General features: G+C 46.0%; 1 protein-coding gene across 1 annotated transcript in view; it reads left to right on the top strand.

Moving 5' to 3' along the window:
- The window catches only part of LOC117893456 (MOXD1 homolog 2), a 116,923-nt gene that overhangs the window by 47,831 nt on the left and 45,142 nt on the right, over positions 1 to 23,950 (top strand). Inside the window, exon 2 of the mRNA XM_034800076.1 lies at positions 4,581 to 5,418. Within this exon, the coding sequence (XP_034655967.1) occupies positions 4,888 to 5,418 (531 nt within the window). The 5' untranslated portion in view covers positions 4,581 to 4,887. The remainder of the gene's footprint in view (positions 1 to 4,580; positions 5,419 to 23,950) is intronic.

Genomic DNA, 23,950 nt, shown 5'->3' with positions numbered 1-23,950 from the left:
TAGTGGAGTCCCATGGATATACATATGTACATATTCACATAAGAATACATACATACATGCATATGTACATATGTACATATATCCCTGAATATACCAGTTGAAGTTTCGAAGCTGAAAGACCTTGCTGCCGCTGTCGAAGATAAATAATAATTTTTTTCCCTCTGGCTGTGGCAATTTTTGCCACAGAGCCGAGTGGATGACAGGTGCAGTGACAACCACACATGCAACGTTGCACAGGCACACAGATGCACGACGTACTCACGGATGCACGGGATATCCAGCAACTTACATGTCATACAAGTTGCCTGGTACTACATTTATAATCAAGCGGCAGTAAACCGCAGAGCAGAGCAGAGCCGAGTGCCTTGCCTCAGCTTTGCCTTGGCCACTGCGTTTGTTGTTGCTGCCACATGATGAAGCATCTTCGATGAGCACGATGATGATGCTGATGATGACGGTAGCATCTCTCGTGTGTGCTGTGTGTACTTGCAGCTTGTATCTGCTAAATGAAAACATACATTGCGGTCGCCGGGAGTCCCCCCAGTCGAAAGAAATTGCCCGCGCACTGCACACTGGGATTGGATGGGATTAGAAAGTATATCTGTGGGAATGGAAATGTGCCAAAATCACTAATTACACAACTGCAAGGGAGTCGGAGGGGAGGGTAACATGAACATCGATTCATTGAATTCCATTTTGGTGAGAGATATTAAAATGTGAAAGCTTTCGATTACCCCCCGAGAGCAGTGGAAGGTGAAAGGAATACAAACATTTCGCACACATCAGAATAGATCTTTAGAATAGATTGTTATTAATGATGGTGGATGGGTGGAAGGGAATGAGTAAGAGTTCTGAATGTGGATTGGGTCACTGAGTGAATTGGCTAAATATTGCAATTAGAACGTAAATCAGCAAAAAGAAAGGAGAAACTTGGAGCTTTGACTCCACTTGGATTGAGTATGAGAAGAAGCTTTAAATGGTTATCTTATCCCTTTTAATAGATGGAACTTCACTTGCAGGCAGCACTTTAACAACTGCTCGTTGCTTGTGCCACTGTGCCAGCAGCAAAAAACATCCTCATCAATGTCGTTGTCCGTCGTCGTCGGCTGGGGGATACAGAAGCAGCCCAGCCGCAGACCAGATCTCAGACCAGCAGAAGAAACACCAGCCGCTCTCCCTGTCCTTGTCCCTGTCCCTGTCCTCACCCCCCACCTCACTGCCTCATCTACAAATCGTGCAATGATGGAAAACCATTGGGCAAAGTCTTTGACTTGTATTCATTTTTTCTTCAGCCATTCTGCTGTGCCTTCTGTTCGCTTCTTTCTTTCTTTCCGCTTCTCTTGCCTTTTTGTGTGTGTGTGCCGCGGCGCTTGGGCAGGCCTTTTATATGCCCCATTCAGTTGCATCTTTTTTGCGCTCAACCATCAGCAGAGTCGGCAATAGAGGGGTGGGACGGAGGGGAAGCAGCCATCCTCTGTTCTGTCCGTTTCTGTCTGGCGTTTCTGTGTAAAAGCGACTAATGTGTCTACGGAAGCCATTTCGTGCCTTTTAGCGGCTCCGAACCCAAACCAAAACCAAAACCAAAACCCAGGCCCGAACCAGTTGCAAGAGCCGGAGCAATCTTCAAGTTTTGTGTTTGTTTTCCTTTCGTCGTAGTTAATTCGCCAAGTAATAATATTATACGAGCCGGGGCCCAAGAGCACTTGTACTTATGAATGTCCTCTTCGTCGTCTTCATACTCTCAAGAACGAAAGAAATTGTACGAAGAGATGGCAACGTGACATATCGCTAAGCGGAAGGAAGAATGTGCCGCCTTAATATTCCTCAGGTGGGAAGACTCACGGGAAGAGAAAAGACTACTCTAAAAGTAGAGTGAAGTGTATTGGCTCGTACTTGGAGATATCCGCATGAAGGTCACACGACTGATGGCCAGAAGTTTGGGCATTGCTTGAGGCATTCCTCGCTGGCTCCTTGCCTCACGCTCTCATCTTTAGTGTTGAAGGAGCCACTGAGAAGCACTTGTACTTATGAATGTCGTCTTGGGCAACATGCTGTGCAGTCCATCCCGGCTACAAAAATAAGCAATGAACAAAAAAAAGGAGAACCTGCCGGACCTGCCCCTCAGGCTAAATTGGCTTGAATTTTACGGCTGCTGCTGCTGCTGGTGCTGCTGTTACTGACGACAACAGGCAACAACAATCATGATGATGAGGACGATTGGCCTCGCCCTGGCAGCACCAGCTACGGCCTCGGTCTGTATTTAAGAGACATCATTCATCTGACCGCCCCATCAAGGGCAGCGCTTCGACTGCACATCGAAGGCAACGACGATGATCATAATGATGATGATGTTGCTGCTGCTGATGATGACGACAGCAATAATAATAACCAACAACAGCAGCAAAAACAGTATCTATCAGATACAGAGAGCGCAGACTACTGGAGGGCAGTCGAAGCAGCCCCGTAGCCCACTCTCTGTGTGTAGCGCAAAGTACAAGTCCGCATAATTATAATCAACGTCATTTAACGTTGCCGGCCGTCACTCAGCGCCATCCACAACATCCACAGCAACAACAGCAACAACAACAACAACAACAACAGCAGGAACATCCGCAGCAGCCAGACCATCACCACACAACAGAAACAACAACAGCAACGTGTAAAGCTCCCTTTGCTCCATGGGCTGGCTGGCTTATTATTATTGTGTATCTTTGGGATACATTTTTGATAACAGCAAACGAAAGAGAACACAGAACACAGGCAGCAGGAGGAAGGAAGTGAAGCATAAAAGTCACCTATAAATAAACCATAGGAATCTACTAGATATTTGACTGCCATTGGCGAGATACATTTGTGCGGCACAGCCATTCAGATATTTGAGGCACTTCCTAAGGTTTATTTTTATTGGTCAACATTAGGCACAGATTGTTTGTAATATGCGGATGTTGTACACGTCTTTATCTGCGAAAGATACACTATCTGTCAGAGGGTATAACGCGTTCGTTTCGCTTGCCAGTTTTTCCCGCTAATTCATTTTCCGTTTTTCGTGGGCCTTTCAATTTCTCTGTTTGCTTGGCGTTTGTTGACCTTTGTCAACTTTGAACACGCGACTAAGAGCTCGGAATTAGCGCAAATACATTTCAGTATCCGTGAAGTACACAAGTACAAACGCACACACAGATACGCAGATACACGGACTCAGATACAAAATGTTGCCAGCGGAAGTTGGCTATTTATAACAAATTACCAGGCATTTGACATTTACCAAAACGCCGACGTCAAATTAAAGATTTGTGTGTGTGGGGGCTGTAGATCTAGAGGGTGGAGGCGTGGCCCAAGAGGAGGGGGTGTGGAAATTGGGTGGTGGCTAGAGGGGGCGAGCACTTTTGGCATGTAATCAAATGTAACCGCACACCAAATATGCGCAGACAGCTGCGGCGAAGGCGGAGCAGGAGCAGGAGACGGAGACGGGCACCGACGAGACACGGACACGGATACGGACACAAGCTGTGGAGGGGCTCCATCCTTAGACGTCGACGTCAATGCGCTTGTGGCTTTCCCGCTTCCCCACTTGGCTAAGCCACGACCATTTAATACAATAAATCCCATGGCCCCAACCTGAGAGCGAGACCGAGACCGTACCCGAGTCCAAGTGCGAGTCCTCGTCCTCGTCTGGTTTCGCCCTCCACTTGACTGGTTGGCGGGGCAGTAGCAGAGTAGCAGAGAACCACAGACTTGACTCTCGGGTTCACTTTTGAGCGACCTTCTTCATTAAAATTATGACAAGCTGTAATTATCTTCGATTTGCTTTGACCAAGAAGCCACGCACTAATTGCGTGTGAGATACAAGAGACGGTGGGCGGGGGAGAGCGGGGCACAGGGCACAGCGAAATTAGTCATTCAAATCCAGTAAATGGGTGAAGGGGAATCTCTGAGAGAGATCTCCACGGGTAATGGTCGAGTGGAGTCATGGGAACTAGCAGAGGGAGCGGCCTGTACAGATTTCCAGCTAACGAATCCTTCAGAGTTTCAATACAGTAAACTATTTAAAAATCCCTCTCCACTTCGGCTTGTGAAAATGGTGTTGGGCTTGGATAGTTATTTCCTTGAATGTAAGTGTCTGACATTCGCCATCTTCCTGACTTTAATTTTTCTGCTCACTCGAGGCACCGCAATTTGGTCTTCCTACCATCCAGTGTACATTCTGTGGAAAACTGCGTGACCAGGCTAATTAACGCTTCGAAGAAAATGTTGACGAACTCTCCGACAAGCAGCCACAGCAAGAAAATTGAACTTCAAGATAGACATGAGAGACGTCAACTATAATGTCCGTCAGTCCGTCAGTCTGTTGTGCTGTTGTCTGCTGTTGTGGGGATGTGTATCTCATAGATACCGGTTCATAATTTATGTAATTATATGCGTTTAAACATTGCAACACGAAAGAAGGCACTGGCAGTGGCAGTGGCAGTCGCATTGGCAGTAGGAGACGGGAAGCCATCGAGTTCTTTCAACTATTATATAGCCGACAACAAATTATAGCAATTATATAACATTTTTTCTTTCCTTTCTTCCCTTTTCAGATTGCATCCGCCAGAAGAGGAGCGGAGCTTTGCTTGGGCTTTGTTTGTGTGACAAGCGAAACTAATGAGCGGCCAGCAGCAGCAGCAGCAGATCGGAAACAGGAAGCAGCACCAAACGAACGAAAGTAAAATTGCTTAAATAAATAATCGTAACTGTGATAACACCAAAGAAAGCAGCAGACAGCACAAGCAGCAGACAGCACGAACAGCACAAAACCAGTCTAAGAAAGCGCTCACAAAAGGCTGAAAACAGTTGCGTAATTACCGAACAGAGCGGAGCGAGTGATTTTGAGAGAGAGAGCAATAAATGTCAACGTGGAACAAGAAAAGTAATCACAACTATTTGCTACAGTTCAAGCAGCACAAAATGGCACAAAGCAGAAAGGCACACGGCCATAGTTCTGTGGCAGCAACGCGCAGAAGACCCTCCTCCTCTTCCTCCTCCTCGTCATCCCAGGCGGCAGCAGCAACACATTCAAGTTCAAGGCGGTCATCGTTAATCACATGTTTTATATCCTGCCACACGTTGTTGCTGCTCCTTCTGGTGCTGCTCAATGGAGCCCGGGCAGCCGGACGCAGCAGTGGCAGCGGCAGCGGCAGCAACAAAACAGCGGCAGCATCTGGACCCAACAGCGGTGGGGCAACACCCATTTGGGATCATGCCATCGATTTGAATGAGGATTTTCGCATACTCTGGCAAATCATTAATCAGGATATAACATTCGAAATACAAGCACGTACACTCGGCTACGTTGGCTTCGGGTTCTCGCCCGATGGGAATCTGGCTGGTGCCGATATGGCCATCGGCTGGGTGGACAAGGGTCAAACCTATTTTCAGGTAAGTGAAGCGCAAAATAAAATAAAGAAAAATATACGAAAGGAACGGCAAACGAAAAAAAAAGAGCAGTAGCGTTTCGAGAGCCCAACGATTTTTCATTCCCGGCCTAACATTTTCATTTTCCCAATGCGTGTGGCCGGAAATTAAGGCCGCCAGCCTGGAGTCAAAACTCCCAGTCCCGCTGCCCATTGCCCAACCCAACCCCTTACCCATCCACTGGCAACTAAATGAAAAGTTGTCGCCCTAATATCATCCAATTTATTCCCGCAAAAGTCTTCTTCCCAGGGCTCTGCCTGGTTGATAAATATGTTGTATGAAAAATACACAAGAAAAACATTTTGCCACTCAACTTGGATTGTAATTAATTTGTAGCAAAAACAAAAGTCACACAAAAAGGTGCGCGAAATATATGTACGTATACACAGGCTGGACAGTCTGCCAGGGACAGTAGTGGGGGACAGGGGAGAAAACGCGACGGCAGCGGTTGAATAATGACAAACTCATTTGTGGTCCGGCGTTGGAACAGCAAACTTTTTATTTGAACTTCTACTGAGAGCGAGTTTTTTGTTTTAGTTAGCTAATGGAATAGTTGGGTCCGCTTTTGAGGGGAGTAACTTCTCGCAACTGCCACTCGATTATGGCACTTTATCTGTCTGTCTGGTAGGGATACTCATACGAGCTTGTGAGTGTATTCACTGCTGAATTGGCCAACAAATTATGTCGATTAGCATGCCTTAGTCGCAGTCCCTGCTGTTTCTAGTCGCTATGTTTAGCATAATCGGGGTCACCAATTGCTTTAACCTTTCGTATTATTGGTTAACGACGTATAATTAGGGAATAAGTAATCGCACGCCACCCTCGATTTCCAGCTGCTGGTCGACCTTTTCTGCCGTCTGTTCTTCGAGTACGAGTAGTTCCCCCCAGAACTGTCTTTCGGGGTCACCTTGATTTGCGCTCTGTGAATGATGGGGTTTCGCTATGTCAATTCCATTTACGAGTAGTTGTCCCGTTTTATCCCGTTTTAATTTACCTAACCGCCCTCCGATCCCATTCTATTTGTCAAAGAACATTTCAATTGTTTTTTGTTTTTGTTTTGTGGGTCACCGTCACCCCACCCGAATGCCCATCTTTGACCCTGCTATCCAAATGTAACGCTAATTTTTCGTTTTTCTTTGGGAAAGTCCTCCAAAAACGACGTCATTTGGCTAAAATTGTGGCCCATGGGAGGCCCGGCGGCCATTCAACATTCCCCCTCCATTCAGGAAGAGTAATAGGAGTCGTCACTGCAAAGTGTCTAATGAAATGCGAGTATTGCGTGCTGTGGTTGCGTAGCTCTTCGCTTTTCTTTTCTCTGCTCTCTGTCCTGTTCTGTTCTGCTCTCTTTCCTGTTTGGCCTCACAGGATATGCGTGGGGCAGGCTCACGTGGGGTTGGTTGGCCAATTGTGCGGCTGACACAAACAGTGAGAGAGACAGGGAGGAGACAGCTTTTTTTCCCCCTTGGTGGCGATTGTTGTTGTTGTGTGATTTAATGATTTTCGAGACAGGCAACGAAAATGTCACCCACACACATAGTGATTGTTATTGTTGTTGAATGTTAAATACCATCCAGATACATTAATATGTCTGTCTGACTGTCTCGACGACCCCTCTTTCTGTCTTTCTGTCTGTTTGTCTGCCAACCACACTTCCAGCCCGTCCGTCTGTCTGTCTGACTGTCTGGTTGTGTGACGGTGTTAATTTCACATCTTGACGTGTCGTTGGTAATTGCGGAGCTGCCTCAAATTGTACATACAATATCGTATAATGGGACTCGTGACTGTCACCTTGGTACCCGCCCTCTCAGTGGGTGGGAACAAAAGCCCTCAAACCCACTGCCTTGACTTTTTGTGTAGGCGCTGATTTGTGAAGAGGTTCAAAGGTTAATTGGAACTGTAACGGATATGCCGATTTAATATATTAATTAAGTGCTACAAGTGTAAAAGCAGTGACAAAGGACCACTCGCAATTGTTTACACTCGTCTCAGGCTAAGATGTACCCTTTTTGTAATTATACTCCTTATTTGGAATGTACAAGGGGATTTAGGCCCCCTAACAGTGCCATTAGCCTAAAGATTGGATAGATTATAGATAATGATGGATTCATTATAGATAATGAATCGATATATGATCAGAGCCAATAAGCAAAGCCCAAGTTTGTCTCTAATTTATTTTCTTTGATAGAAAGAATAATTCTTGGAAGGAAGGAAGAACATCTTCAGAGGTATCTTTTAGTCGAATTCTACGCCACATGCGAACTATTTGGGCTCTTGTGTTTGTGTTTTATTTTGTTTGAGCTTATCGTAACATATTTCTTAATTATCTAATGCTCTCTCACACACACACGCACACACATTCACTATCGTTCTTTTCCCTCCTTTCATTGTGCAATAATTTCATATTTTTTTTTGCGTTATATTTGAAATATTTATGACAATCGAAGCCCTACAGCACCACTTCAGCAGCTGTCCCGCTGTTCGCTTTTCTGCTAATTGGCTAATTTTTGGAATGCTATTAAAATTGTCAAACAACAGAATACAATTGTGGGGGGGGGCAAAGAAATATTGTCTGGAGTTTATGGAATTTTCATTTAAAATTCATCTCACACAGAGGAAAAACACACTGACCATAGAATACGAATTGACTGTGCACAGAATTCGGTTCCATCGACTTTAAGAACTCTGTAGAAAGCTCGGCCTGGGGCCAAAACCCAGCCACGGAGGCTTCGCTCTGTCGAGAGTTTTTTATCTCAAGTGTCAGCCCAAGGGCGAAGCTTAAGTATTTCTACCCCAACCCTCACATTAGGATGGTGGAGGGGTGGGATGTGGGGATGGGAATGGGATAAACGATGGAGCGATAAAACGATGAAGAAGCAGACATTGACATAGTTCTCATTAGATTGAACAATGTGTGGGAATTTTCGCATTCAATTTTGGGCTGCTTTTTGGCTGCTTTTTTGGCAAGTGCCATGTGCCATGTGCCCTGCTGACTGGCATACTTGGCATAGTTTCTGCATTTAGCCAAGAATATTATGACTCCGAGTAGACAAGCCGTTTATCATTCGAGTATTTTTCATGGAGAGTTGGGGAAAGCCACCGAAAGTGTGGGACTTGTCATAATGCTTTGGCCAACTAATCATTGGGAAAGTTGAAGGCTCTTAAAATAAAGCTAAACATTATCCAGATGTACATCTAAATGGCACAATTGTTTCCGAAGCACCTTTGGAACCCACAGAATCTATCTGCATCTGTGGCTATGCAGTGCAGGCCGAGAAATGTATCTCACAGAAATTCCACAGATACATCAGATAGTCCGAGCCTCCCACGCGACCAGCCATCACTCAAGTGGGACAACCAGTTAATAATTTTCCTGGGGTTTTCCATCTCTCAGCACATTCCCCCTCCCCAAGCTGACGGCTCAGATTTCCAGAGCAGAACTATCATTTTTTATTGGTCAGGCTGACCAGCCTCAGACCGGAGTCAGACTCGGACGCAGAGCGACAACAAGTGTAACCCTATAAGTCCGTTCTGAAGACTCCCCACGAACACAAAAGCTTTGCACACTTTCACTCCCACAGAGCCACAGGGAGCAGCCAGGGAGCATGCAGGGAGAAGAGTAGTCAGCGGAGAAGACGACAAGCTACTAAATGGCCTCGGCGAATCCGCTTTAAAGGCTGACATAATCAGAGAGACACACGAAGGGAAGGAGACAAGAGGATGGGGTTTCGGCCTATTAGTCGCCCATTATTTTGTAGATACTTTTGTGATAAGCCTTTTGCCGTTGCCGTTGCCGCTGCCGCTGCCGCCACCAGGCGATGATGATGATGATGCCACACCTAAAGAGAAATACAAATTTCGTGTAATTTATTTTCAACTTTTATTACGCGCGGGAGCCTTGGGGCGGGGGCCTTATCAAAATTTTAATTAATACGCATCTGAGAAAAGTTTTTGTGAAAATGGTTTCAACGAGATGGCGCTGCGATGCGCTGCGCTGTTCGGCCAAGGCCGAAAGGCCCCAAAGCCAAAAGCGCCTTCTTTGCCTCTCTGACGTTAATTAGTGGCATCCAAAGTGGCTTGCGACGACTTTGTTGCACTCGTTCGCTGCTGGGGAATTGAGAACTACAACAAACAAGCCACAACAAGCCATTAGCTGTTTAGAGAGCAGCCAACAACGAAAAACCAAGAAGCGATTAGTATCTTAAAAGTACTTAAAAGGTCGTTACACTGGCCCCATACTCGCAGCGAATGAAAAGCGAACTTGGCCAGCGACTAATTATTTAATTTCAAGTTTTAAGTATGCTTCGCGTCTGTCAGTCACTCGGAGGCAAAGCTCTAGCTCTTCCCCGTCCCTGCCCAGCCGCACCCCAACACAGCCACAGAGAGAAACAGAAACAGAAACAGAAAGAAACCTCTAACCCATTAAGCGCAGAGATAACAGATCCATTATAGAAGAATTACGAGTACGCAGCAACACATCCACGTAGAGCGCCATCCACATCAACATCAACATCGTCGTAGTCGTCGTCGTCATCTTTTGCTAATGACCATCCATCGATGCTGATGTCGATGTCGATGTCCATCGTAGTACATCACTCAAACTGAAGGTTGCTTATGGTGCAGGCAGACAGGGGACTTGGGTTGGGTTGAGGGGCTATCTTCGTATCTGTTTAGTGTCCATCTGTCTGACTCACTTTCAAGTGGTTACGATGCACAAAAAAAGAGCGAGAAAAAAAACTTCATTACAAACTCATTTAAGTTTTTTGGAGGGTTGGAAAATGAAACAACAGTTTTGGCAACCTTTTGAACTTGCACACAGTGCCAACAGGGGAGCCAGAGTCCAACATGCGTACGCACTTTTTATACGCACCACGCGGAGAGTGGATTGGAGTATCCAGCAGATACATTAGGCATTGGCATTAGCACGTTGTGCTATGGCTGTGCTGTTAATTATCGGCCGATGATTAATTATGGCAGTTCGGTTTGGTACAGTCGGGGACTCGCAAGAGATCTGCGGCTTGTTTTGGGGTCCGGTTTTGTCCGACCCCACACCCTCCACACCACTCTCCGTGGCCCTCTTTTGATTGGCATATGAGTAATGAGCTTTTTGTTTCGTTTTCCGCCATGACATGCGAACATCTTGTGAGCATTTTCGAGTAATTCTCCTCTCTTTGTACAATTTGTGTGTTGTGTGAAATTGTTTTATTTTTTTACAACAATCTCTATCTAGTGCTGCTGCTGCTGCTGCCCACACACACTCGCCGTGAGACCCAGACCCTAGATCCATCTATCCATCCCGCAGCTTGCATGTCATCACTTCAGACGCGAGAGTTCTTGGTTACTTTTTTCCTACGTATTCCCGTTCTGGGTACTTTCATTACTTTCTCACAGCTGTGGCGCTGTGTTGTGTTGCGTTGTGTTGTTTTGTGTGGCGTGCTCAGCGCTTAGAATTCAATTAGTTTTTATAGACATTATCCAATTTGTTCTTCTTCTTTGTCGCTCGGGATACTCGCAGCTAGTCTATGGGTGCGTGAGTGAGTGAGTTTCTATGGGCGTTCGAGTGCGGGGGTATCCATGGCTGAAGCGATTCGCGTGCTGAGCATTCTCTGGCCTCCACTCGAATGGCCATTCATCCATTTGGGTTCTCATTCTCAACGAGTATTGTTCCAGAAAGCACTATTTCTCTTCTTTTTTTTGTGTAGTTGTGGACACGCATATCACACGAGCTGGTACGGGGGTGGGCAACGCACACTGACACAAACATTCACACACTCACTTCATAAATCATAAATAAATATATGTACAACGGTACATACATATGTATATACATATGTATATATGCTGGCAAATTATGTACATAGATGAGAGTTATACTGCCTCCAGCTTTTTGGTCTGCTCGCGCTTCGAGAGCACAAAAGCAAATAAATAATAGTTAAATATTTTTTTGTGGACGCACAAATATTTTGTTATTCAATTTTCTGATATTTAGGCGGTCTGCGGAGAGTATTGGGGGTTGGCGTTGGCCCAGCCAAATTGCTTTAATTGGTCGTGGAGAGAGTCGAGAGGTTTTGCATTAGATCTGAAATTTGTGCAGACTAATAAATATGATTTGAATGGGGAAAATACTGAGGCAGACATTAAGCAGGAGTAGAGCTGACCATCTTCATTCCATAAGAGACATTAGGCACAATCAATTGCTGACATCAACCATAAAATCGCTTAGATGCACTTGTGTCTCTCGGGAGTATTTCCCATTTACTTCCATCAAAAGTAACCATCCATTTGCATAACTCCAAGTACTATCTAACCAATCGAGATTCCATAACTCATTTATCATTACCCCATCCATAATTGCACGAACTTTCGTCGTCAGCCATTCCCCTTCCTCTATGCCCCAATGGACTCGACACATTTCGAATGCCATCAACTATGCATGATAGAAACTTTCTCAGGATGTGCCTGTGCCGTCTCTGCCTCTTCCCCAAAAGTACTTATCCAATCGAATCGAGTTGTATGGCTCAGAATGTATAGATTTATGTTAACTTTTGGCCAATATCAAAGTCATTACTCATCAGTTTTCGGCTTAAACACATAGAGATATGCAGTGGGAGAGGAGGCGCAGACACTGGCAAATCAATTAACTGCCAAATCAATTTACAATTTATGCATAAACTTTATAATCAATAGACATGGGCGCACTTGAGAAGACTTGAGCCCCACGACTTGCCGCAACCTTCTGTGTCTCCACTTGGCCCCCCTTGCTCTTATGGGTCTGTCAGTCTGTTTTAAAGCCAAAGCCGTAACAATTATGAGGAGTAGGAGGAGTTGGGGCCCAAGGACCGAAAACAGAGAGCCGAGAACCAAGCCAGAGTCTTCTTTGGACAAATCCGTTAGGCCATAAAAGCCATAAATGCTCAATTACAGGAAGTAAATATGCACACTTGATTGCAGAATGTTGCGTAGATTACGGATGCCCAAGAAGAGGCTCTGCCTCGGCTGTCTTGGCTGCCCAAAGAGCTGGCAGCTTGGTTGACTTTTAAAATTATCGCACATATCAAAACTGCAGTCTGGCCAGAGCCAAAGCCAAAGCCAAAGCCAGAGCCAAAGCCGGGCCTGCCTCCTCTTGGTCAGACCCGGTCCTTATGTGTGTGTGTGTACGAGAGAGAAATTTAATTTCATTACATTCATGTGACATAAGCCGTTGTTGGAGATGCCTTTAGCCCGTTCTGAGGCCTACTTTGGCCCCTTTGCCGCTCACGGCTCTTTTCCCTGCTCCCTGTTCTTGTCGTGTCTTCTGCTGGGGTCGGTTAGTCGGTTGGGATCCCCGTCCCATCCTCTGCTAAGCATTTTGGATAATCTATTACACATAACGCAAACCTCAAAAACCGCAAAACAGCCGCCAGTGGTTGGGATGGCGATGGCCCCAAGACTTTCCAAGCACAACCACTTGACTGCGCTTCTCTCTGCCCCTCTGCCCCTCTGCCTCCCTCTCTCTGTGCCTGCTTCTCTCTGTCTTTCTCTCGGGGGGGCTATTAGTGCGTTGTGTGGCTCTCCTCACTGTGGTTCGGCGGGACAATGCCAAGTGCGCCGCATATTTGCTTTAGCAGGCACCGCATCTTCGACAACAGCCAGCGACGACGAAGACGACGACGGAGACAACGATGTTGGCCAAGACAACGGATAATTGCAGAAAGTACCGTTGCCCATATGCGAACGATTTTTTTTTCTCGGCCAGAACACTCTGCAGCACACTCTCCCCCTCCCACCACAACCCTCCCGTTCCGCACCTCATAATTTCCTACGGCATGCCATGGCCATGGCCCAGGCACAATTTTCATTGCGTTTGCAAAATATTTACTGGTGTGTCTTCTCCTCGCAATTTATGAGCGTTGAAAAGACTTAGAAAGGGGGGTTTTGGGCCAAGCCAAGCCAGGCCAGCCCAGGCCGAGAGGGGTGTTGCCTGTTGATTATGTTGATAATGTCAGCAGGCGAATATACAGTGATACGAGAGTGGGGTAGGGCGGGGAGTAGAACCAGTTCCGACCGGTTCTCCCAGAGGCACCAGCAGCAGCCGCAGCAGCAGCATCTTCCAGTCATATTAGCGTGTCCCGTTTGCCTCGTTGCCGTTGTTGCTGGTTTGTACGTACTACCTGTTCGTGTTGCCTCTGACTGTGGTTGCTGTTGCTGTTGTGCTGTGCTGTGCGTAAGAAGAGCTGCTGCACCCCGAATATGGTCAACGCTCTTTTGGCCATGTTTACACGTTAAGTGTGTTTGTATGTTAAGCATTGCCTTTTGCGATCTCTTCGCATCGCTTGGCGACTCTTTCTTCCCAGGCCTTGCACCATGACATTCCCAATTGTTGTAGTTGTCGCTGTTTGCTGTTGCTGTTCCTTTAGCTGTTTCTGATGTTGATGCCGATGTTGTTGAGTGCCTTGCTAATCACTTTTTGATTGTACGAGGCACAAGAAATCGCACCGAGCCACAGGTGATGACTTGGTCAATGCAAAACAAGCAGATTGAGATGCTGCAAGCGATACGGATGTGTGCTGCACTGAAAAAGCGGGAAATTCTAGTTCTGCCACAAAAAGAAAAAGGTATCTGAGATGTGAGCTACTGATAAACAATACTGGATATAGAGGTGCTGAAAGATCAGCACCTGATCCCCTCAAAACCCTTCTCATTCTGTATCTGACTTGTGATTTTCCTCTTTAAAGCCTTAGATAAAGATGCCAGAAAACAAAACCCATCTAGAGAAATGCCTAAAGAGGCGCATCTGACTGTTTAAATGTGAGAGAGAAGATGTAAGGCCAAATATTTCTAGCACTTTTAAACTCTCCCCAAAAAAAAAAACAAACAACTTTGTAACCTTTTGCCGTATTTGCATCTGCATCTTAAGCTGTGTGTTTGCATTCGCATCTGATATCTGCACACACACACACACAAAACACACTTTGGGACCTCTGTCTATTTCTTTGACTCTAACGGAACCAACGGAGCTCTTCCCCACCTCTACCTGTGTCTCTGTTGGGGGGAACAAAGCCAAACGGAGTTGCGTGAAAGCATATTTATGCAAAGATTTTTTGAAAGGCCTGCGCCTCCTCTTTCTGCTGCGCCTCCTGTTGCTCTGGTCGGAGGATCCGCAGCAGAATTGACATCGAAATTGGCGGCGAATGGCAAATGAAACTCTATCTCGCTGCGACTCTCTACCTCTCTCTTTTCCATCACTATTTCTCTATATGTATCTACATATGTATGTATTTCTTTCTCCCCCTCTCTCTGTGTGTTTCTTTTCTATACGTGGCGGCAATTTTTATATTCATCATTAATTAAGCGCTAAAGAGAAGCCTGCTGTGGCATGTCGTGTATCTGTGGGATATCTGGGGGAGGGAAAGAGCACTCACAGCATGACATCATATTCAAGAAATGTAAGGGAAAGGGAAGACTCATATATGCCCGGGATAGAGTGTGTGTGTGTCTATGGATATACTACATATATTAAAAACTGCATGGAATTGATTTCAAAATAGAAGCAACGACGACGATGATGATGATGATGATGGAGAGAACGATTATGAGGCGGCCTGTGAGGATGAGGATGCGGTTCCCCAGCCCCTGAGCTGCTTGTTAATTAAAAGCCACTGGACGCTGGTCCCGTAGAGTGGTGCCCGAGCCAGTGCCAGTGCCAGTGCGAGTGCCAGTGGCCGGGAGTTGGGCGATGCGATTTTCCTAAGCGAGGCGAGGAGTGCAACAACCTTGGCATTTCCTGGGTACTTAGTCAACGCTTCGGCCTCTTGATTATGCCATGGGGCAGTGCACACACTCACGTATATATGTACATACATATTTATATAAGTATATTCTCTCTATATATAAATACACTCGGATGTAAATGCGTAGGTTGCCGCTGCGGCTGCTGCATGCTTCAATATGAGCCCCATGCCATACCATACCATGGCATTCTCTCTCCCCCCGTTCATAAATCCCTCTCTCGCTCTCACGTACCCAGTAGCTGGAAGAGAACTGGAACTGGGCATTAACGTCCGCTGACTAATGATGAAATGCGTGGCATTTGCTGAGCTGGGTTGGGCTGCGAGACTCCGAGACTGGGGAGTGGGTCTGCGAGTGGAACTGGAACTGTGGTACGGGCCTCATTTATGTAGAAAAGGATTAAGGCCATAAACCAAATGGCTGACGTTGGAGCTTAGCATGAAAAATGATTGTCCAGCATGGGGCAGGGACACACGGGGCACTGCTCGACTGGGGCCAGTCATCAGTCGGTAGTTTTTATGCCTTTCCTGCTTAGGTAGGTGTTAAAGTGCGGCAGACTGCGCGGCCAAGACAAGTGCAGGCCCGGCCCGAGATCCGAGGCCCGAGGCCCGAGACCTAAGCTGGGATTGGAGATTGGAAGCTGGGAGGAGTCTGGCATCCGACTACGCCGACCCTCTTAAAGCTCCTGAGTTATTTGCATAAGTATTTCTGATGTACGCCGGATAATGGCATTTATGGCGGAGGGGACGTGGGACGAGACTCGATTAAAAGAAAGGAATTTGAGTTATTCGATATGGGAAATTAATTAGAAAACTGTACTCAAGGATGGGGCATGGCCTATAGATGAGAGCCAGATGCGGGGATCTTTTCAATAATTCAGGCACTTGAACCCATTTGGGGACGGTACCCAACATCTTGGGCTAATACATTTGTCCATTTGTTCCGAACAAATGTCCAGAGAAACTTTTTATTTTTCAAACTTCAACTTTTCTGTCAAAGTTGGCCGCCTCCGAAGGCACTTCAAGTCAAACAAAGCTTGACCACATCTTCCAGCGGGAGAGAGAGGACCGGCTGGCAGCTGGCAGAAGGATGGGAGACAATGGCACCCAAAGGCGCACTTAAGGCGGTCAAAATGCACACAAATCAAACTTGGCTTCGGGACCGGCGACTGGGAACGGCGACTGCCTTTTGGTCTTTTATTAAAAAACCGTAACTAATGATGCCTAAATTCGCAATAAAAATGAAAAACCAAACGCACAATATGCTCCATTAGAGTGTTTTGTTGTTGTTGTTGCGCCATTAGAGGTTCGTCCCCCGCAATTTGAAACAATTTTAATAATACAAAAACAGAAAAATCTGAACAACAAAAAAAAAGCGACCAAGGGAAGACGAAAAGCCAAAAATGGCACAAATCGTGGCTAGAAAAGGGAGTCAACAGCCTCAGTGTCCTGTCCGTGTTCTTTGCTCGGCCCCAGCTTATTGTGACAAATTTTAAGTAATTTCATTTTTATTTCACCAACAGCTTCAACTTTTTATATTGTTCTTGAGGAATTGGGTGAGGGAGAGGGGAGAGGGGAAAAGCAAACCTCACGAAATCAGCTCAAAAGAAAAATCCCCAAAAATAGGGACAACAAGAAGCCGGAGCGAAGAATCCTTCAAAGCAGCTTTTCTTTATATGTGTATGTACTATATAGTATATACATAGGTACATATGTATGTACATATCTCCCATTTTGGTGATGGAAAAGCAAAGCAGCTTCCGTCTCATTAAAGTCGCCAAAGGAGCAGAAAACAAAAAGTTTTCTTTGGGCTGTCTATGCTGTGCTTTGTTTTCGGCCTGAGACGAATTCCCAGGATATTTATTTACACCTTCTCTGAAGGATGAAAGTTCTGCATAGCATAGCCCCAGAGAACCCACAGCCGAGAGGAGGGTATTGTTTTGCATGTGTCTAAAAGGTAGACAAAGCCAAATCCGTAAGCCACATGGCCGCAGGGCGTTTGAGAGCCGGCAAAACGGAAAATACTTCAATCAATGTAAAAATTGGGCGAAAAAGGTAAAACATATAAAGGTGGTAAGCGGGGGGTGGAGCTGAAGGTTGGTGGGTTGAGCGGGGGGCATCAGGAAGTGGAAAAATATTCAGAGAAGTTAAATCTGTGGGCGCCATATGCCCACAGAGACAGAATGAGAATGAGAATTGAGAGAATGAGAGAAACACACACAGAGAGACAGAGACAGACACACCCAGGCACATAAACAATGAAATGGCTGCTAAAATATATCTCCCTTTTATATATATATCTCTCGATATACCCTGCACTAGCAAGGGGTGCTCAAGAGGGTCCATGCACTAGGGCAAAGAGAGTGCCATCCCAAAAGGTTTTCTATAATTCTTTGCCAGACATCTGCCTCTCGCTCGCACTCTGCAATACTTACTTACCAACGAGTCTCTCTCTAACTGCGAACTCTCCTAAGAACAACATAATTTACCGCAAATCATTTGGCGAAATACAATAACAAACAATTAAGCAGTAAAGTAACGGTGACCGAGGCACAGTAGGAAAGAGCAAACACAGCGGGCAGACGATCATACACTGAGAAGAATTCTGTAAGAAAATGCACCGCACAGTCACACACATTTCTGTTCTAATCCATAAGGTGTTCCAGGCTATTAATGGTAGGGTACCGACCCAGTCGACTCTCTGGTTTATTTCTCGCCCCAAATTCGATATGATTCGGCCTGTGTAAGCGGAGAGGAGCTCTGCTCCGCTCAGCACTGGTGGTCGGTCGGTCGGTCTGCTGTAGCCCTCGTAGCAATTGTACTGAGCTTTGAGAGGGCTCCTTGAAAACCTATTGAAGCTATAAATCCTTTGTGTTTTCAATTTTTATTTTATTGCTCTCCGCAGGCAACTGAGTGGGTGAGTGCGTGTCTCGCTCTGTGATTGTGATTGCGATTGTCTGTGCCTGTGTGTGTCTGTGTCTGTGGCATGTGGCAAGGTGAACACCAAAACATTCAGCCATTTTTTGGGTGGCAAGTGAACAGAAACAACAGAGAGCCCGAGTCCCAGCCCGAGTCAGTCCCTGGGTGGCGTGGCGAGTCATCCTGAAAGGTACAAATGCACAAAAGTAAAATTCAAAATAAAAAGATACAACTTCCCCTTTTGGCGGGGTGGATACTTGGGGGGATGTTCTCTATACTTCCGCGTTCAAGCCAATTGAGTTAATCTAGCATTGAGGGGGTCCTGCGTCCTGTTGCCGAGTTGTGGCTGTGACTATAGCTGTGGCTGAGGCTGGGGCAGGTAAAGTAATTGGTGGAGAGTGTGTGAAATTGTCGGCGGGGGGCCTGGGCACACGCGTGTCTCTGGAGTGTGTTTCCCAGCAGATAGCAGATGTGCCTAAATAATTGCTGATAAATAACAATAATTCCGGGGTGTGGCAAGGGGGCAACAACAACGAAAACAACACGAAAAGAAGAAGGAATGTAATTGGAAGCCAGATATTGAAAGTGTAGTCAGGCAGAGCAAAACGCTGATTCGTTGAACCCAGGGAAGAGTATCCCTCACGTGATTCTATGGAGTAACCCCTGAGTTACTCATTGAATGGTGCTCTCTGAGTCGCTTTAGCCATATCATCTATGGGTTTATCTACCCATCGAAAGTCATTCCTTGTAGAAATTCTTCTGCTTCCCAGCTCCAATTCGATTCCCCAAACAGTTCCCTTCTCTTCTTTTCTCTAGCTATTGCCTTAGCTTTTATTGTTGCCCTTGTTGTCGATTCCATTCGAGAGTTCCTTTGAGCTGTTGCTCTTGCCATTTAAACGTACAAATAAATGACTTCTTGGCTCTCTGGCTCTGATTCTGGTTCTGGCTGTGGCTGTGGCTGGAAAGTTTATTTTAACCTCAGAGCCAAGAAAGTGCACGGAGCAATAATCGAATTTGAGTGAATTAAGATTGGGGAATTGCTCTGGGACAATGCTCCTGCGTTGAAGTGGAGGCAGCGGGTTGTGCCACATGTGTACAGGGGATGGGTGGAAAATTATCCCTAAAGCAAACACAGAGCAAAAGCCATGCCTCCGCTCCCTTCTGTCGAATGTATTTTTTTATTTGTGTACCGATAACACTTGGCCCTAAAAGGGGACCTCATGAGGACGACGGCAGCTGTCACGGGTTTGCTCTGGTGCTGTGCTGATGTGGTGTCGCCCCAGCCTGGCCTTATAGAGTAATCAGAACGCTCGACAAATAGCAACAAGCCATCTTCCATCCTCTATCTATGCCCCCACCAACCCTCCTCTATCTTTGTATGTGTGTGTATGTGCGTGTGTTTGTGTTTGTATTTTCATCAAATAAAATTGACACACACAAGTGTTAGCCGCTTAGGTTGACAGCTTTCCTTCCTTTTCCACTTCTGCCTCCTGGCTCGACGGCTGGGCTTTTTCTCTCTCCTTGGGGGCTCCTGCGGCTCCTACGACTAAGGAGAAGCCCATTCCTATTCCCCCTATTCCCTCGACGACTGACTTTAAGCGCTTGGTTAATTCTCTCTCTCTCTCTCTCTCTCTCTCTGCCTCCTCTATTTCCTCTTTTTCTCGACTTCTCTGTATATCTTTCGCTTTTTGTGTGTGTTTGTGTTTAGCTTGAGCTTTTGATTTGACAGTTTAGTTAAATTAAATTGGGGGTTAGGCTACAACAACACAAAAAACTGTTCACCAAAAGGGAGTGGTCGACTGGTAATTCACCCTAAGAAACAAGAGAAAGAAGTGTTAGAACAGTCCACATGGAGACGCTACAAATATTTGCAGAGAAGAGCAAACTTGCCTCCACCTCGGCATAAATCTTTGCATACCCTTTGCTACCTCTTATAGAAAAAACTGCGTCTAGATTGCCATTTACCTTCATCAAAAAAACGAAAAACTCGCTTTGCAAATGGAATCTAGTTATATCCTAATCGTCCACTCAGACACACCCACATAAACACCCTTACACACACACGCACACAACACACAACCCCTGTTTAAAGTTCAAAAGCGTTTGAGGCAACGAAACTGTTTTGTGGAGTGGGGAGAGGGTGCTGCCAGGTGGTTGGGGGCAGTTTGGGGCGTTAGGCGGCGATGTGCTTGCCTCAATTGAAGTTTTAACATACAAATGTAATTAAAACGTTTTACGTAGCCGCCGCCAGGCACAAGAACACCAACAACACAAAGTAGATGGGTGGGAAATTCTCTCTGCCTTCGACTGTATATGTGCGTTTCAGTGGGGGTCCTTGGGGGGAAAAGTGCTTTGCAATACACACACACACACACACCGGCATAAACAAGGCCGAGACTCTTGAAATTGTAGCCGGCGGATGCAATAAGTTGGTGATAAGGTGTTCATTCCCCTGGGGGAGTGTTCGCAACGATGGGGCTCTAAGAGGGGGAGAAAACCTTTTGCAAACTTGTCAAAAATCAGAGAGGGAAACAGGGCAAGCCCTGGAGGAGGAGCGTCAGTCCAGGAAAGCAACAGAGAAACGTGTTTTCCCCGTCTCTGACAGTGAAAACAATGCCAATGTCGTTGTTAACCTTTTTTTCCATCCTTCGCCTTTTGGCTGCCGCTGCCACCAACCGCCCATCGACCTCCCCGACACTTACCCCCCACCCGAGGAAAACTCTCCCCTGGACTATGACGCAAACAATGATATTTACATTTTTTATCTTCCCCGAACCCCATGCCCCCCACTCAACCCCATTCCATCCTTGGTGTTGGTGAATTTTTCCTCTGAAATTGGAAACAGGCCGAAGGGCTCTTACGGCAGCTGCACGTTTTGGGGCAGAAATAAAAATGGAACACAGGCAGCTACAGATACAGGGGTGGAGGAGGGGGCGCAGGCTGAGACGGAGCGGGAATAAGGAGATGAGCAGACCTCCTCATATCAAAGCGATCATGGATTTATGGCCTTAATAATAGACAAAAAGCGGAAGGAAGCCGGCAAAGGGATACTCAAGGAACGCAGGAAGGAAGGAAGGGAGCTGCGTGGCTAAATTGGACAGAAAAAGGAGCACAAAAGTGGACAAGTAATTAGGGAAAGGATTTTGTCGACGTGCCTCTTAGGGAAATGAGCAATTTTTTCATCCAGAGATAGAGAGAGTATACAGAACAGGCGACAAGGTTGGCCATAACGATGGTGGAGAATATTTTTGTGGGGTGCAAAAAACCTTTTGCCCTTGGTAAGCGACCCAAAAATATTCCCCATGACGTACTGACAGTTTATCAAACTCCCAAATAAAGTCACAGACAACACCAACAAAAAGGAGCAGCTGCCACGCAAAAGATGCGGGAAAATTTTCCAACATTTGCTCATTAAAATAAAATTTTTGCACAAATATTAAATACCCGAATATTTTGCGAGGGGGAGGGTAATCCGAAATGTCGCCTGCAATCCTCAAATCTGCCACTGACATTGAGTGGTTAAGTGGTGAGGAGCGGCAGTCAGAAGAGGGCAGGCCAAGAGGCAGGGGCAGACTGTAGATGCCTCATTGAGGGATGCGATGCGATGCGATGCGATGCCAGAGTGGAAGTACATTTGCTCTGGAGATAGCTCTCGGGTGGCACAAAGTGTCAAAAACGCTTAATAAACGTCAATGTCAGGCGATTTCAAGTCAGCGGCAAAATGCAAAAATTTTCCACGAACAAAACACACTCCTCTCTATCAAAACCGAACGAGTCAGAGTCCCTGTCAGAGAGACAGTGAGAGGGAGAGAGAGAGTTGGATCTGGAGCTGACTTAGAGCTGAAGCTGAAGCTGGGAGGTGGAAGAGATTGGAAAACCGAAACCAAAACGCAATTGAATTCGCAGTGTCAGGAAAACGTACAGCCAGGACACGGGCAGGACACCCAGAATACACATCTCGATGCCAATCCCTCAATTCCTGCTCTTGGTTTCACGCACTTTCATTTCATTCGATTTCGTTTCCGTTTCCATTCCGTTTCCATTCCGTTTCATTCACCAGTCGCTCATCTCGCTTGACAAATGGAGTGTCATAAATGCAGCCCTTAAGGGCAGACCGACCGTCCTTTACCCCGTGCCCTCTCAGGACCACACACCTCCTTCCCTTTTATGCTAAACGACACGTAGACTGTCAGTCCCATCCCATCCGTATCGTATACGTAACCCACCCACCAAAACAGGCTCTGAAGAGCTAAAAATGCACAGGGGGATTGGAAATTTATTTGAATTTGCTTTTAGTTTTTCGGGCTTGCGTCAGTGTGTGTCTGGGAGATACATTCAACAGATTTCGTTGGCAGCCGTTACGGATCGCATTTAAAAAGTGGTTTCAATGTACAAACTGAATGGGAATGGGTGCCCCAGTGGGAGAGTTGATGGGTAGGCCACAAAAATACCCAGTAACGGTTGAAGAAAATGACTCAAATGAAGATTAAAACAGCTTGGAGTTTGATGAAAATTGAACAATATTCACCTACATACTCTAGAGATTTCATTTACAGCTCATACGCTCTCATGAAGACAGGAGTTGCGGCCAGTCGTAGATAGCCTTAACTTCTTAGCTTTCTCCACGGTATCATCAGCTTCAGCCGCTGTATCAAAAAAGGGGCGTCAGCGTCTACCCGCACCCAAAGCCAAAGCCAAGGCAAAGGCAAAAACAAAAACTGACACACGTCAGCTTAACAATATGACAAATACAATTTTTCGTCTCTCTTTTTTTTATTATAATTTCATTTTACTATAAAAACGCATTACTATATAATGCGTTGGGCATCCCCCGACAACGCCCCCATACCACCCGGTTTCAGAGGCAGTTTCAGAAGCAGAGTGCCGTCGTCATCATCCTCGCATCCGAGTGGGCGGGGCCAGAGCGAGACCCAACAGCGTTTGGGCGGCACACTCGTTGGACAATTGAAATTATCATATAAAAATTGTCGCTTCCTTATTCCCGCGCTCTCTTTGCAGCTCTATCTCTCTCTCTCTCTCTCTCTCTCTCTCTTTGATTCTTTTTGTTTCTTTTCATAATTTGTTTTATATATTTTTTATGGTGTATATGTATGTATGTATAAGAGTGTATTTTTTTGTGGTATTTGTCATCGCTGAAGGGTTGAAGAGGATAAAGGGTCGGTCCATAAGGGAGAAGTGTCTGGCTGAACGCCCTAGAGTTAATTTTGAGTGACGTGCAAAGTTTGTTAATTGAATTTGCCTTTTTGATATGTATGTCACATTGATGATGACGCTGCAGCAGCACATCAGCGCAGCATCACAGTGGGGACTGGCTAAGTGGGCTGTGTACATGACATTAATTGAGCGAACTAGTTAAAAGGGTTGCTTACCCACCAGTCCCTCAGTCCCCATTCCCCATTCCTCGTCTCGTTCCTGTCTCTCTAACTCTTCTTTGGCGTTCTTCCCCCTTGTTGAGCAGTCGACCTCGGAGTTACCAGAAATTGTTTAATGCAAATGGGGAAAATCAAGTCCCTCCCTCGGGTGTAAGTGGCAGAGATTGCGCAAGAGAGGGTGCAGGGTCTCAGAGTATGAAACATTAAATACGCGTTGACTTTGAAATGAAAGTATCTCTTTGATGGCTGCTGATGCTGCTGTCCAATTAGGGGGTTGAGAAAACAATGCAATTATCTTTCCTTTCCAGAATCCTAAAATGCAATAAAAGCTCGCTTTGTTTTTAGAAATTATTTCAGTAATTTAATCCAAAGTGCCAGCCAATCTCTTTAATTATATCTGAACCTGCTTAATTGGATCAT

Source organism: Drosophila subobscura, chromosome J (assembly GCF_008121235.1).
Source record: "Drosophila subobscura isolate 14011-0131.10 chromosome J, UCBerk_Dsub_1.0, whole genome shotgun sequence".
Lineage (NCBI taxonomy): Eukaryota > Metazoa > Arthropoda > Insecta > Diptera > Drosophilidae > Drosophila > Drosophila subobscura.
Note: the sequence above shows the minus strand (reverse complement) of the source record. Positions and strands in the feature narration are given on the sequence as shown.